Below are 16,089 nucleotides of genomic sequence, written 5' to 3'. Positions count from 1 at the left end.
TTGGAGAGCTGGGTGGCAGAATTGGAGAGCTGGGTGGCAGAATGGCTTGGGTTTGTCTTTGGAGTCTTGGCTCTCGCGGGGAGGGCACTGAGGAGGAGAGAGGTGGCACTGGGGCCAGCATCAGGCAGGAAGTCTTGAAGGTGTCAAGGAGATGAGGAATTCTGGAGGGATCATGTCAGTACTACCTGCTGAATGAGTCTCCTGATGTGGTTTCTGAGACTCAGATATAAAAACTTGGCACTTGGCTGTTGCTCCTTGCTCTGATTTTGGTCCTGTGACACAGGGAGAGATCATAAAATTTAGGGAGGAGTTGATATTTACAGACCTGGGTTGGGCAGCTGCTTGTGCTTGGCAGGATGGGACTAACAGGACAGTTTGCTGCAGTTGCTATTGGTTCGGTTGTTGATATTTTGTTATAAAAGCTGATCCTCCAAGTTGGTGTAACAAATGCCAAGGATATGTTTTTTATCAGGTCTCCTCTAATCAGGATTAGTTACATTGGCAGGACTTGAGAGCCTGACCAGATATTTGCTGATCAACTGTTATCAAACCTGGCTTGACACAGAAAATGGCTCCAAGAGAAAGGGAGCCTGGGAAAAGTTCTAACAAGAAGGTACCTTGTCCCTGGGTCTCAGGCAGCACGTGGCCTCTCCATGCTGCTTCTGCCTGCCCCACTCCACCTTTCCCCTTCATTATGGTCTCATTTCACCTGCTTTGGACCCTCCTTTGTGAGGCTTCAGGGTCACCTAATTGTGGCCTTACAGTGCTTGAAGGGAACCTACAGTGAAGGTGGAGAGAGCCTGAGAGACAGGACAAGGGGGAATGGCTTCAAACGGAGTAGGTTTAGACTGGATAACAGGAGGAAGTTCTTGGCTGTGAGGGTGGGGAGGCCCTGGCACAGGTTGCCCAGAGAAGGTGTGGCTGCCTCATCCCTGCTAGTGTCCAAGGCCAGGTTGGACAGGGCTTGGAACAACCTGGGCTAGTGGAAGGTGTCCCTCATCATCCCCATGGATGATGATGAGATGATCTTTAAGGTCCCTTCCACCCCAAACAGTTCTGTGATCCTATGACACGATTTTTGGCAGAAGCTGCCTTGCTTCCTGCTCCTTACCTAGAGATGTGAAAGGACATGTTTTGCTCTTTAAGCTCTTGCCAGGAGCCTGTGATGCCAGGATTTAGGCCACTTCGTATTTTTCTTTTCCCTGTTTTTTGTCCACAGCCATGGATATAGAAAGCTACTAAAATTTCAGTACTTCTGTCATGAGTGGGAGGACTGAGGTTTCTATTTTAATGCTCTCCCACATTTCCTACAATGGGAAATAATAATAAGGACTAATTTCTCCAGACAATTTTTATCCAGGCTTTCTTCAGCCCAGTTCATCCTTATGCCTTGACTTCTTAATTCTTGATTTTTTTTTTCTAGAATGGTGGGTGGAAAGTAAAGCAAAAGGTCAGATGGTTGTGCTAAAAGAATATTAACTAAAATCCCCAATAGATTTATTTTTTTTTTACCCCCACAGTGTAGTAAAATAAAAGACAATATTGGTTTCTGGATACAACAAAGGAAAGCTAATTCTGCTCTGTGCTAATTCCAACAGTGAGGATGGAGAAAGAAGCAGAGGAAGAAAGAATCCGGAGGCATAAAGCTGCAGCTGAGAAAACTTTCCAGGATGGAATTGCCAAAGCCAAGCTGGTGATGCGCAGAACCCCGGTGGGCACCGACCGGAACCACAACAGGTGGGAAGGGAAACACCCCTGAGCTGGCAGCTCTGCCCTGGGAGGGGGGCTGTGTCAGACAGCAGCCCCTGGAAAAGGGTTGATAGGGAGGGAGAATGTAGGAATTGTGGAGAAGAGAGAAGGGAGCTTTTTGTGTATATGGAGTGTAGTGGGTGGGTACATGCCCAGCTTTCTGAGGCTTTCCCATGGAGGTCAGGATCACTCGACATCAGTGCTCAAGAACCTCATTACAGTCATCTTTTCTTCTTTTTCCATGTTTGTTGCACAGGAATGCTCTTAGAATGGGTTCTAATCAAAGCTTTCCATGTTTCTCAGCTGGGCTAAGATAGACACACGTGCATTCAAGATGCACACAGATGCTTCTCCCCTCAATGCAAATAAAAACCTGTGTGTGTAACCAGCCAGCAGAGGAGGCAGGAGCCTGTTAACACACGTTTCCTGCAGGTATTGGCTGTTCTCGGACGAGGTTCCTGGATTGTTCATCGAGAAGGGTTGGGTACATGACAGTATAGACTACAGGTTCACCCTGCCCCACCAGAAAAAGGAAGATCTGAAGAAGGACCACAGCCCTGGAGGTATGGTCACCATGCTTCTCTGGGGGCAAAAATCCGTGTTTGGGAAAGGAAACTTAACACTTGTATGTGGAAATAGTTCTTGGGACAGAAGAGCCTGCTATAATCTGACTCCAGCTGGGTTTCAGTCTTGATCATTTCTTGCTTTTGGAACATCACAGGCTGGCACTGAGTCCATCTGCAGTAATCCTGCATGGGAGAGCTTATGGAGTTAGATCTGAGCCCTCACCTGGTGGGATTGTCTTGGACAAGGATCAGAGCAGGCATACGTAGAGGAATGGAACAGGGCAAACCTGCAGTGAGATTCTTCATCCAGGTGTAACTTAGCAGTCACCTTTCTCAGGGGCTGGTTGAGCTGGAGGTGTATCATTCCAAGCCCCTCCATGGGTATATTTTCTTATGTGAACTCTTTCAAATACTGACCAGCTGTGTTCCTGTACACCACTTGCTTCCAGCTGTTTTTATCTCTCAGCTGTTGCCCCTGTGCTTTCCCAGCCAGTGGGCAGGATTTCATCATGATCTCTCGGAGAATTAACAAGCAAGTGCTTCAATGAGCAAAGGTTTAAATCCACGTCAGGCCGTTGTCTGAGATGCTCAGAAATACAAACACACGCTGCTTGTAACTCCTTCAGTTCTCAAAGTGCATTGTCAGTGCACAGCTAAAAAGTGAAACTAGGGTTTTATATTTTGGGAATAGCAGGAATGCTGCTCAGGAATCCACCTGAGCCTGTGCTTTTCTTTTGCAGAGAAGCGGAAGAGCACAGGCAGCGACGGCCGAGGGATCAAACTGCCCCGCTCCGTGCCCAGCACTGACCTGCCCGCCGAGACCACCACTCCCAAGCAGGGCCAGAACTTATGGTAACACACACTTTTATAGTTCCAAAATACTCAAAAGTATAGAGGTCGAGGAGTCTAGACACATTTCTTTTGCTAGGCCCTGCTATGAACCTGTTACTCTTTCAGTGCTGAGCAGTTGGGTTGGTTCAGCAGCTCCCCAGGCCTCTGCTGCTGATGTTATCACTGCCCTGCTAACAGGGTAGCCAGTCCAAGAGCCAGTGGAATCTTTATTCAACCTAATCAATCAGACATAAAGGCAATATAAATTAAGCTGATAAAATGCTGCTTTGATATATTGCTGTGTACTTACCAGTATTGGTAAGTGACACTTGAAAAAAAAAAAAGGGGGAGCAGTGTCGGGGTTTTTGTTTATGGTTCATGTCAGCAGACCTGAGTTGTGGCACATGGGGCCCTTGAGCACAAGAAATTTGAGTCTTCCTGGATGTCTCTGGAGACAGGCCTGTATCCTTCCTGTTCTTGTACTATGTGAGACGTGCAGAGTCCTCCCTCAGCTCCTCATCTCCTCCAGTGTCGTGCGGAGTCCTCCCCCAGCTCCTCATCTCCTCCAGTGTCTTCTTCCTAGGCTTCCCAGCAGGCTGTGGTGGTGTCCACTTGTTTTCCTATAGCACCATAGAATTAATTTTTGTCCTTGCTGATAGTTATAGCTTAGCAAAGTTATTCTTCCATGCTGACAGCCTATTATCCCTGTAATGCTTCCCAATGCCAAGCAATGTCTTCTAAGTGAATCAAATCTCCTTTGAGCATGTTTGATTGGGACTTGCTCCAGTAATTGGCCCTACCAGTGTCCTTAAAGAAATTCTCCTGTGTTGGGTGTTGCTCTGTGTGTTAAGGAGTGCTCAGCAGTGTCCCTATGCCACAAAACACTGGCTAAGCTTTACCTGTTAACTGCCTGTTGAGAACTGTGTGTTTTTTAGATAACCCTGAGAAGTACATGCTCCTGTAGCTCCCCTCTTAGCAGGGTCTGTTCCCCAGAGTTCTCCACTACTGACACACAGAGTGGGGTTACTTGGTCTTTGAGAAAGAGAAGTTGAACTCAGCTCCAAGGAATAGTTGCCAATCAGAACTACGAAACATGTTCCTGCTCACCCACCAGGAACTGTCAAAGGGGCTGAAATCTGTGGGTGTCTTGATTCATCTGAGCCACCAGCATTGAGAGATGACTCTTTGTATTGCTCTACCCCTTCTGTAATGGCAGCAAGGTGCAGGAGATCAGAGTTCCTGTGCTTTCCTTCTCTGCCCCATCCTGCCATGAGAAATCTCCACCCCATTCTCAGTCTGGGCCTTTGCATGTCTTGTCATGTGGCCAAAATTCAGGCAATTGGGCTTTCCTGGGGAATGGGTGCTGCACAGGGACTGTAGAGGACAGTATGACCCACAGGGAAGTCCTCTGCTCTTCCTAACTGCTTGCTCTGTCTTGGTCTTCGTTGAGCAGAGATGACAAGGTGTGCTCCAGAAGGACCAATTCTCTAAGGAAAACAGTACCTTAAATTTAGAGTGCATATTGCTAACCCTGAGGGCAGTATAGAGCCAAATTGGATGAGTCAATTAACACAGAACTCCTGTAACTTGTAACTCCAGGCTGGACTTGAAAAAGCACAGTGTTTGATCTGCTCTATCAGGTTGGCCACTCCCAAGGACATGCTGAGAGAGATCAGAGTGGTGACAGAGGCAGGAGTGCTGCGTGGAGTAACCAGTCACACAGCCTGGGAGGAGCAGCTCTTGGAACCAGGTCCTGGACACACTCAGTGCTGAATTATGTTCTGTTACTACTAAGAGCTGCTTTGTGTGGAGTGGCCATAATGGATGGTGTTCTCCTTTTTGTGAAAAAGAGAGCAACTAAAAGAATTAAGAAGCTTCTTTAAAAGTTTAAAGGCAGCCAGAAGCCTAAAACACTTTCAGAGAGATTTGCTTTGAGTTTCTACCCTAGGTGGTCAGAGCAAGTGCTACCTCTCACCTTTGAAGAAAAAGGTTTGAGGAACTTTGAAAAAAACCCAGCAGCAGCAATCACAAAACATCCTGATTGTGGCTCACGTCAGGATAAGGAAGCTGTTAAAACCTCTGGTTGAGTCTAAGTGAAAGAATAAAAGGGATGCTAAACTGAAGTACAGACTAAGGGGAAAACAATTTTCATTTTCCCTTGGGAAACAAACTTGCTTCCCCAGATCTGTTGTTACAGGGTTTGCCTTGGGAGAAGAGGGAAGCTCTTCTCATGAGTGAATAATTGGCCAAGGGACATGAAATAAATTACAGAAATACTCCAACCTGTATGTTCAGCAGGGAGATGGAGAGTAATGCTAGAGGAGAATGGGGAAGCCTCCTAAAGACAGAGGATTTCTTTTGATACAGAAAAAAGGGATCAGGAAATTAAACTAGCAAATGGCAGTTCTGAAATAGAGAGTAGAGTGCTGCAGCTGAGGTACACAACTCACTGCTGCCAGCTGCTGTGGATTGTGAATTGTACCTGTGCAAAGCTGGACAAACTGCTGAGAGAGGAGTTCACTGAGGAACAGGAAGCACAAAGGTTCTTGTCCTGACACACAGGGAAGTCCTTGAACCAGCAGATGCTGCAATGTGGAGGGGCAGGTACCTGTGCTGCCCCTTGGCCACTCAGACATCAGACACTGAGCTGGGTGGGATTTTCTTGGCCTGCCCACAACGTCTTTAATATCTGTCCTTTTTAGTCCCTGCTGGGAAGGACTCTAAATGCTGACAATCACAGCACCTGCTGTTTTTTCATAAGATTCTTGTGCCCCTGTTGTGCCAGGCAGGGCAGCTGGGAGGTGCAGTAATGCAGGTGGAGGGTCTGAGCCAGGCGTGGGCCTTGAGCAGAGGCACGGAGGCAGCTTCTCAAAGGACACATAACCCCTTCTAATTCAACCCTCTGCTGTGCTGGCTGCCTCTCCCTGACTGACAGGGCACCCAAAGCTGTGCCTGCAGCTAAGCAATAAGCTCCCTCAGCTGAAAGGCTTTTCCTTAAAGCTCTGGAGCTGCAAAGAGCCTGTTTGCTAAGTACCTGTCTGACAGCTGCCACCATTTACAGGTAAGCTTCCACAAAAAGCCAAGTGACAGCCTGAGAGCTGTTATTTCAGGGGATAGACAGGAACTAGTATTTCCCTCTGAGGAAATCCATATTCCTGTTCCTTTGTTTTCCTCTGGGGCCACTGTCATTGATCTCTCCCATCTCAAGGACTCTCTTGAGCGTAGATGGTTATGGAAGAGTCTCCTCCTTGGCTGATTTTTGCATGTTGTCCTTGGACACCCTGAGGAGCTCTGAGCCCACAGTGAAGTCCTTGGCTGTCTACATGCCCTGTTGTTTGGATACAAGGACTCTTCCAGCCATAACTCATGATGTTGGCATGTGTATAGGAAGTTTCATTTCTTTGTGTTTTGCTTTAAGTCCTGCTGTCTGTCTCTTTTCCTAGTGGTGTGTCTGATGTGGGATTGAGTAGCCTCACAGTGCACATAGAGCATCTTTAGCTTTACCCTTTTATACTTCAGAGCAATGAGACTTCGAAATTAAATACCAAATTAACTCTGAATAGTTGTATTTCACAGTCTTGCCCCCTTTCTCCTTGAGGATGGGATGGGAGCTGGTAGGATACTGATAAAGGGAGAAATAGATTTCATAGTTCTACCAAGAGTTACAAAAACAGGGTCTTATGGAAGTGGTTCTGCTTTCAGTATTTTGACCCCAAAAATAAGAGGGCCCAGTGTTTTGTCCTAAAAGTGCAGAGGCTGAATCATTGTACAGAATCATAAACACTTGGTTGCTTCTGTCTTCTCCAGACAGATGGCCCAGTCCCATTCCTAACCTTATGCAGATATTGATGCTTATTTAAAAAATCTCCCTGTTTAAAGTTTCCAGGCACGTGGTCCCTGAAGAAGTGTTTCTCCATACCATGGTGCTTGTGAGCTGTGTATATCCTGGTCTTCCCTGCAGTAATCACAGGTCACACACAGCCTTTGCAGGATATTAGCATGCAGGAGACTTCTTGCTCATCCTGGTCAGAAAGCAGTTGAATTTTGGAAAGAGTGGCATCTCTGCAGAGTAACTCCCGTTGTTCTTCATCTATTAGGAATTCAGCATGGTTTGGCGGGTCCCCTCAGCAGACAATTTGAGTTAACCATGAGTGGGTGCTGACAGACTCCATTCTCAAGCCTATACTCTACAGATGGAGTTCCCCTGTTTCCACCAACCCTCCAGAGCAGGTACTGGTCCTGGGCTCCTCTAGATGTTGTCCTCTCGATTTCTTCATTCCCTAGTCCAGGTTTTATACCTTTCTCTGTCCCTTGCAGCCTTGTAGCCTGAGAACAGGGAGGAATTCTCAGCCTGAGTGAATACTGGGAGCTCCTTTTAACTTGCTGCTTGTGCCATTTGTCCCTTCTATTTTGGTCGCTGACCAGTCTGGCTTGTGCTGCCAGAAATGTCAGGAGAGAATCTAGGCTGTTCTTTAGGGATGTGGGAAGCCCTTGCACCAGTCAGGATTTCCCCCTTCTAGATCAGTTTAAAGACTTCCATCTGGTCTTGACTCTCCCAAAGGCCTTTCCTATACCCCTAGACTGTGTCAGGCCTTCCCCTCCCTCTTGGAAAGACTTACTATTGCCTCCCCCCTTTAAAATGCCAGCCCTGTCTTTCCATGTCCATGCTCCCAGCCTGGAGCTGGTTGAGCCCCAGTTGGAGGTGCAGGTAGTTCCTACAGGTAGTAGGGAATGCCTGGGGCTAGTTTGGGAACCAGGAGCTGTGGCTGCACAGAGCAGCAAAGTGCCACTAATCAGACTAACACTGGTGCCTCTGGTATGTTTATATTTTGCACATTTGAGCTCAGGCTGATGGAGAACAGTTCCTTCTCCCAGAAATCCCAGTTCTTACTCTCAGGGTGAATGGGGAAGACTCAAGTACCTGTTGCAAATGTTCTTTTTGTCTTGTCCAGTTTCATTTTCAGCAGGGATAAAGTTGTGCCAGGGCTTTACCTCTGGCTTTGTTAAAAAGATGGGAGCTGCTTTCTGCAGGTGCCCAGTAGCTTGTGTTGTCTTTTCCCAAAACACTGGAGAATCCAAGTGCCATATGCTGACTCTTTCCAGTGCCTTTTCCTTTTTACAGTGAGACAAAACAGTGCAGGGAGTTCCCCCTTGATTTGCCACCATGAGGGAAAGCTGAGAAAGCTTGGGCATGGTTGTCTTGGATATTTTTCCAGCTGGATCCCACGATCTGTCACCAGCAGTGTCTGATGTTGTTTCATCATAACCTGGGCAACCATCTCAATGTGCCTGGGAATCTGGGTATCTGCAGGGCAGCTGGTTTGGAGCTTGGTTTATGCCATTTCCAGGTGGTGACAGATTCTGCTGAGTGAAGGAAATCTGGAGTTGCTCCATCCTGTTTCTCACAGGGAGGGATGCAGAGGACAGTGATAGCCAAGAGTTTTGATCTCAGGGTGCAGAGGGTTGGATGTACTGAAGCAGGTGACTGGCAAGAAACCATTTTCCTTCCATTTTTAAACAATCCTATGTTTTATTATGTTTTATTTTATTTATTCCTAGCTGAATGCAAGTTGTGAGGCCATTCCCCTAATACGAGCACACTAGAATTACAAGATATTTTGTTTTCAGATCTGGTATTTAGTAAGTATTTCTGCCTAAAATAAGCATTGTGGGAGACTGGTATTCCAAGAGAAGCCAAAACAGCATCTTTGTCTAGTTGTTGCTCAGCTCATGTGAGTTTGTGCCCAAGAAGAAAAATTGGGTCTGGAATCTTCTCTGTGGCTGGTAAGGATCACAGAGTGGTCCTTTGCAGTTGTTTCCATATGAGGGTGATTTCCCAATTCCATGACTTCCTTTTTTTGAGGAGCAGTCCTCTTCTAGAAGATTTGGAATTAGTCTTATTTTCTGTAAATGAGCTCTGAAGCTCAGGTTGAATCCCTGCCCCATCAGGTGAGGAGGCCCTGTGGCATCCTAGAATAGAGTTGGAAAAAAAAAAATGGAAAGAGCAGAATTTCAGGCTGCCTTAAAACTAGTTTAAATCTACAACCCAGCGTGAAAACATGATTATACTTTGGAATTGCAGAGGGGATGCCTGGTTTAGAGAACTCTGCAAAAGTGTTCCCCTTTTAGATTGGGATAACTGCTGGTGGCCATCCCTGTCCCAAAGGATTCCTGAGCAGGAAGGTTTCAAGCTGCTGAATTTGGTTTTCACACTCTGCACTTCACCTTTGAAGTTCAGGTGAGCTTAGAGAGGAGGACTTGTGCACTTGCAGAGACACAGCCTGCACAGGGACACAGCTCCAGCAGCAGCAGTTGTGGGATCAGCCAGGACATCCCCTTTTTAATCTGGGGACCTCTTGTTAGTGAAAGAAGATGTGATTACATTGCTGTGCTGTGCAGTGCACGGCTTGTTAATCCTTGCAGTGCATCTAACATGGCATTCAGATCATTTAAACCAACTGCAGCATAGTGAATGGAGTCCCTGGGGTAGATGACTAAATTCAAATGCCAATGTTTTAATAAACTTAGTGGGGAAAATACATCAATAAATCAGTTCTGTGTTTATTTTTATTTTATTTTTTTCTTTCACATTTGGGGAGTGTGAAACAAGGCCAGCCTGAGTCAGAATTCTTCTGCCAGCATTCCTGGAAGTGCTTCACCTTGCTCTCTGGGGTTGGGATATAGGTTACCTGTCATCCCTGCCTACTGATCCTTGGGAACCATTTAGAAGAAGAAATTCTCTTGCCACAGAGATACCTTAGCTGATGATGGTGCATGTTCTGTCTTTCAGGTTTCTCTGTGACAGTCAGAAGGATTTGGATGAGCTGCTGGATTGCCTGCACCCCCAAGGAGTGAGGGAGAGCCAGCTCAAAGAGCGCTTGGAGAAAAAGTGAGCCTGCTCTTTGTTTTTCCTCTGTGTGCTTTCTCCAAGGCAAAGTGTGTCCTCAGCACAGCAATCCCTGCCATTCCTGGGGCAACATCCTGAGCTGGGCTTTGGTCATTCCTGTGCTGAAAAGAGGAGGACACTGAGGTTGAGAAATGGCTGGTTTTCCTGGGCAGTAACTGCAGGTCCTTGATAAGTAACGCTGTGATCAGTGAGGAGGTTCTGTCAGTCTTTAAATTGCTCCGTGAAACTGGAACAAAGGCAGTGCTGGTTCACTCTGAGCCAGAACTGCCACGTGCTTTCAGGTGTCTTTCAAAGAACGTTCTGCACTGCTGGAGCTCGTAACTCCCGATGAAGACCATTGTCCTGGAGCCTGCCCAGCTCCCGGGGCAGTGCTCTGTACTCAAAGGCTGTGTTTGATTTTCCAGGTATCAGGACATCACACATTCCATCCATTTGGCTCGGAAACAGAACTTGGGCCTCAAATCCTGTGATGGCAACCAGGAGCTGCTGAACTACCTCCGGAGTGACCTGATCGAGGTTGCGACGCGGCTGCAGAAGGGAGGCCTGGGATACGTCGATGTGACACCAGAGTATGAAGCAAAAGTGAGTGCACAGGCAAAGTATTGAGCAAGACAAGTGTGAGCTGATACTTCCTGTGGAAGGCCTGGAGTCTTTTTGTTTTCCTCAGACAAGAGGAGCAGGAAAATCAGTTTTCTCATTTGTCTTTTAATTCTAAACTGTTATTTCAAGATGACACAGTTGCTGGTTTGAGGGTCCTTTTGGTGTAGGTGGGTCATAATGTTGGAGCTGGGTGTCCTGCACAGCTGTTCGTTTGTCCCATTTCCTAATTCTGGCAACAGACTTCTCTATGGAGCATTAGCAGAAATCTCTAGGTGATTTTTATCTTTTACATCAAAGCCAGCATGTCTTGTTGAAACAGCAGCAATATGCTGATTCCATAACCAGATGTGGTAGATACCTAAGGTAGTGTGGTTATCACAGGTGTCCATTTGCAGGACAGACCCACCTGCACAGCACAGAGAGACATCCAGCTGTTATGGGATCATGTGCTCTTCCCAACAGGTGTACTCACTGGAGAGCCTGAAGGATTTTGGAGAGTGTGTGATTGCACTCCAGGCTGGGGTTGTGAAGAAGTTTCTGCAAGGTTTCATGGCCCCCAAGCAGAAGAGAAGGAAACACCAAGGAGAGGACTACATTGCCAAGGCTGAGGAGATAGATGAAGACAAGAAAATGGCAGAAGAAGCCAAGGTATTGTTCACCTCAGGGCTCTGTTTTGGTCTTGCAATAGAACTCTTTGAGCAAGGACAGTACAGTTCATGAGATACTAAATCCTGAGCAGCTTCCTCCCATTTCAGGTTTGGAGTGCAGTGGGTATGGTGTTTGAGGGGCCAGGTGTTCCCTATTTATTTTGAGGAGTGAAGGTATAGGGAAAATCAAAATAATACTGAGGAGCTGCAGTTAATTTTCCCTCTATGACAGGAAATAGGTCAAGTTCCCTCTGTACAGTTTCTCTTTAATAAAAGCACATTATGGAGCATTTTCACAGAACTTAAGATTTGTATCCATCAGAGAGGACTAGTGGTGCCCTTGATCCACAAAGAGACCTGTAGAGGTTCTGGTGACTGCAAGGGAGTGAGATTTAGATAAAATTCCAGTGTCAGGCAAGAGGAGATACAAGTTGTTGGCTGTGTGGAGACATTCATGGAGATGTCTGGGCTGTGTGTTCCTGCAGGAGAGAAAAAGGGGTATTGTGGGTCTAAATACATATCCCTCCAAATCAAAGGGATGGAGAAGAGCTGAGGAACATTGGGAAGGGTCCTGCAGGCAATTGAGTCCCCCCTCAAAGGGGGACTTGTACTCAGGGGCAGTTTCTATGCACCAAGTTGAACAGGACATTAGTGCCCCGTGACAGGGCTTTCCCCACTGCCCCCTTCAAAGTGTGCTCTGCCCTGACTGATCACTGACAGCAGCAGAAGCAGCAATATCAGAATTGGGTCAGCAGAAGCATTTGACATTCCCAACTTAAAAAAAGAAGTATTAGATGCTTACCTGAAGGGAGCCTATAGGAAAGATGGAGAGAGACTGTTTGCAAGAGCATAGACAGGACGAGGGGAATGGCTTCAAACTGACAGAGTAAGTTTAGATTGGATATTAGGAAGAAATTGTTCCCTGTGAGAGTGGGGAGGCCCTGGCACAGGTTGCTCAGAGAAGGTGTGGCTGCCCCATCCTGGTGTCCAAGGCCAGGTTGGACGGGGCTTGGAGCAACCTGGGCTAGTGGAAGGTGTTCCTGCCCATGGCAAGGGGTGGAACTGGATGATCTTTAAGGTCCCTTCCACCCCAAACCATTCCACAATTCTGTGACTTGTACTGAGGGTGGGCTTTTTAGTGTGGATTTGTGGGGTTTTTCTTAAAATTCCTGTCAGTGTCTGCTGAACCCTTGTTTGAACATCAGGCCTTTGCTAGGCTGTGGGATTGCCCTGTTAGCAGGATAATTTGGATAGACACTTGAAATTTTCACAATCCTCAGTTGTCCTGAAGTATTTAAGCATTGCCAGTTTTGAATCTGCCCTCTGACTTCATTGTGCCATTGTCTCTGGAGCATTTATTTCTGCAGGGCAATGTTCAGCTTTTTTGGGTTTGGGTTTGTTTGTTGGTTTGTTTGCTTTAGGGTTGGTTTTTTTCTTTGCCTCAGTTTATCTGGAATGAGCTTTCTTTTTGCCAAAGCAGAAAACCTTTAGAGATGACCTTGCAAGAGCAGCATAGTTCTTAGATATAGTTATCTGATGAAAACCCCTGACTGCCAGGCAGACTGTTGTAAAGACAAATCTACTGTGTAGGCCAAGAATTATGAAGCCTTTTGAGCCAGAACTGCACTGAGAGCACATAGCAGGTAAAATACAGCATAGCCACACTGGAAAAACACACTCAATGTACTTCCAGACTTCAGGAATGGAATTGCAGCCCTGTGGTATGGTTATGTCTCGTTTTCCCTGTGAGAAACAAGTTATGGCTTAGCAGGCACCCGTTTGCTGACATAATTGTCTGTACTAAGGGTTCCTGCTGGCTCAGCTGCATGGCTGGAGCTCACTCTGCTGAGTGGCAAAGGATTGCAGTGAGACCTGGCTTAGGGCTGCTCCTGAAAATCAGTCTGGTGCCTCTGTTGGTGCAAACATTCCCATTTCCAGTGGTGGTAACACACTGGACTGTCCCAGAATAGGCCAGGGAATATGTGACCTGTTTGCAGTGTGACATTGCAGGACAACAGCCTGAGCAGAGAGAGGAGCATGGCTGGGTTCTGGATGTGTTATCACCCCCATGACCTGCTTTCAGCACTGCTTGCAAGGGGAGGGTCAGTCTTACCTGCAGACAATCCCTTAAAGAGCAGCTTCACAACCAAGCAGTTCCAGTTTCAGCTGTTCCAGGGGATTTCTGTCAGCTCAAGATCCCAGCTGAGAGCCTTTTCAGCTGGAGGCTTTGTCCCCCTTTACCAGAGAAAGTGCTTTCTGTCATTCTAAGGTTGTTGACATGTGACTGAGGACTTCTCCTTTAGTATTTTGAGGTTTGATTTTTGTTTTGTTTTCCCTGCTAGATTTGCTCCTCTCCAGTCAGGAGGGGATTTCAGTTACTTCTTCCAGTCTCCCATTTTGCCTAGTTGGCAGCCAGAACTCCCTTGATACCAGTACTGCTCAAATGCCACAGTCTCCTGATGCTTGGGAAGCAAGGCTAGAAATCTGTTAAATTCCACAGACTTGGGGAGAAATATCTGAGCAAAACTTGCCAACAGCTTTTGCAGATTTATCTTGGCCCAGCAGTTACCCAGTATGTTAACAGCAAAACCCATGGAACAGTTCCTTGGAAAATCAATTACACAGTATGTGAAGCACCTCAACAATGTCCTGCAAAGAAATAGCCCAGGGGCTGTGTAACCTCCACAGTGGGCTGGGCAGTTTTCTGGTTGTCTCTGATGGCTTGGGCTCCAGGATCACACCAGCAATGGCAGGAAGGATGTTGGCATTTCAGAACAGTTTGTGTGTTTTTCCAAGCATCTAATATATGCTGTGCTTCCTCAAATTCAGTCAGGGGAGAATGTGCAACTCTGCAAAACTCCCGGGTTTTGTTTGGCTCCCAAATTGCTGTCAGCTGCAGAGTTTGGATTTTCCCATCTGACACTTCACTGTTTGTTTTTTCATTCTCCTGGGGTAGAAGAACATTGACTTGAGTCCTATTATGTCCCTGTCATGTCTGGGCCATCACCTCATTGTTGTAGAGCACAGGATTACCACTGGAGTGGGACGTGGCTCTGCATCACTTCTGTCCTGCTGCATTTCCGATTTACCACGACGGTGTTTCCAGACCTCCTGAGCTGGGTGTGAGGTTCCCATGGGCCTTGCTGTGTGCAGACCCCACAGCTGCCCTGGTGCAAAGCTCAGCTTTGATGCTGTCATCCTCACTCCCAGCTCCTTCTGGGATTTCCCATGTGCTGAAGTTATCCTGACTCAGGGCTGGTTTCACATTTGGGGCTCCAAATGCCTGTCCAGTGTGATTGTAGCTGGTGGCACAGGGTCCCCTCTCCACCTGAGGTGCTCAGGGACCAGAAGGACAAGCCTGTAGCTGATGGCACAGGGTCCCCTCTCCACCTGAGCAACTCAGGGACCAGAAGGACCAGGAGTGTGTTGCTGATATCCAGGTGCCTCTGTGGTACCCACTGGAGGGCAGCACAGGCCACTCCAATCCACTTCCCTCCAGTGGGGTTGCCAGCTGTTCCCTGACTTTAATCCCACATTTTACAGTGCTAGATTTCTGCCTTTTATTTTCTCAGCCTGCTGATTGTTTGGGTTAGACCTTCAGAGCAGGAATTCAGCGGTGTTCACGTAGCTTGTTTCAGCCTGGCTGTGAAATGCAAAAGGGGGTGGACTGTTAGGAACAAACTGTCTGATCCAGGGAGACTGGATATGGATAAACCGCAACCAGGACTGCTGAGGTGAAAACAGAGAAGGAAAGAAATACAGAGTCGAGCTTTGGTTAGAAGGGCCCCAGCTAAAGGATATGAAAACATCTCCAGACTGTGTGTAAGCTGTTAGGTCTGTCTGCAGGTTGCTTCAGCCATGGAGAAGTGGAAGACGGCGATCCGGGAGGCGCAGACCTTCTCCCGGATGCACGTGCTGCTGGGAATGCTGGATGCCTGCATCAAGTGGGACATGTCAGCAGAGAATGCCAGGTGCAAAGTGTGCCGCAAGAAAGGTAACGCATTCCTGCCCCTCGGAATTCCTGTCACCCCTCCAGGCCCTGCTCAGACAACGTGCCCTTGGAGTCTGCCACTGTGCCTGTGGCTGTATTTTGAGTTTTGAATGTCAGGATTTACAGTCAGCAGTGATCTCACAAAAGCATTTGACCCTGACTCCACTAAACCATTCTTACGAAACCAGTCCCCGGTCTTGCAGAACATTGCAGAGCTGCTGTCCCCTGGATATTTAGGGTACTTGGACACAAGTCATCTATAAATCCTTCTGGGAACACTTGTGCCACTGTCCATTCCCTGCTTTCATTTTTGGAATGGTCTTTGGGTCTCTGAGCCTTGTCAGTTAATCCCTTCTTTTAGAGAAGGAGCAAGCAAGGACAGGTTGGGAAGGTTATTATGGGAAAAGCGAGGTGGGATGATGCTGCTCCCAGGGCACAGTGGGAGCAGAGCTGCTCAATGAGCTGAGGAAGTCACCAAACAGGTGACAAGGGACCACTTTCTCTGTGTGCTCTGTAAGATGAAGGGCTTTAGAGTCTTTTGAGTGGAGGGGGAAGTAGACGAGTTGTCAGCAGTGACAGGCTGCTGGTATTTGTTCTGCCGTAACCTCTCCTGTTGGATGGGAGCCTGGAGGAAAGAGCCTGGTGGTACATTCTGCCTCCCCACGTGCTTTTTGTCTCACTTTCTGTTTGCTAAAACTAGTGGGAAATGAGGGCAGCAGAGCTTGGGGGAGTGCTGGGCCACTTTTGTTTACCAAAAGCTTTGCCATCCACCTCTTCAAAGAAATAAGGGCTGAATTG

At 47.3% G+C, this 16,089-nt stretch overlaps 1 protein-coding gene across 1 annotated transcript in view; it reads left to right on the top strand.

The window, feature by feature from the left end:
* Positions 1–16,089, top strand: part of BAZ1B (bromodomain adjacent to zinc finger domain 1B) — a 42,973-nt gene that overhangs the window by 17,578 nt on the left and 9,306 nt on the right. Inside the window, exons 8-14 of the mRNA XM_027704930.1 lie at positions 1,599–1,737; positions 2,182–2,312; positions 3,056–3,167; positions 9,937–10,035; positions 10,458–10,635; positions 11,116–11,301; positions 15,147–15,294. Coding sequence (XP_027560731.1) covers positions 1,599–1,737; positions 2,182–2,312; positions 3,056–3,167; positions 9,937–10,035; positions 10,458–10,635; positions 11,116–11,301; positions 15,147–15,294 — 993 coding nt within the window. The remainder of the gene's footprint in view (positions 1–1,598; positions 1,738–2,181; positions 2,313–3,055; positions 3,168–9,936; positions 10,036–10,457; positions 10,636–11,115; positions 11,302–15,146; positions 15,295–16,089) is intronic.

The sequence above is a fragment of the Neopelma chrysocephalum genome, unplaced genomic scaffold, assembly GCF_003984885.1.
Source record: "Neopelma chrysocephalum unplaced genomic scaffold, ASM398488v2 Primary Assembly neopelma1_299, whole genome shotgun sequence".
Taxonomy (NCBI): Eukaryota; Metazoa; Chordata; class Aves; order Passeriformes; family Pipridae; genus Neopelma; species Neopelma chrysocephalum.
This window is presented reverse-complemented; position numbering and strand designations above follow the sequence as displayed.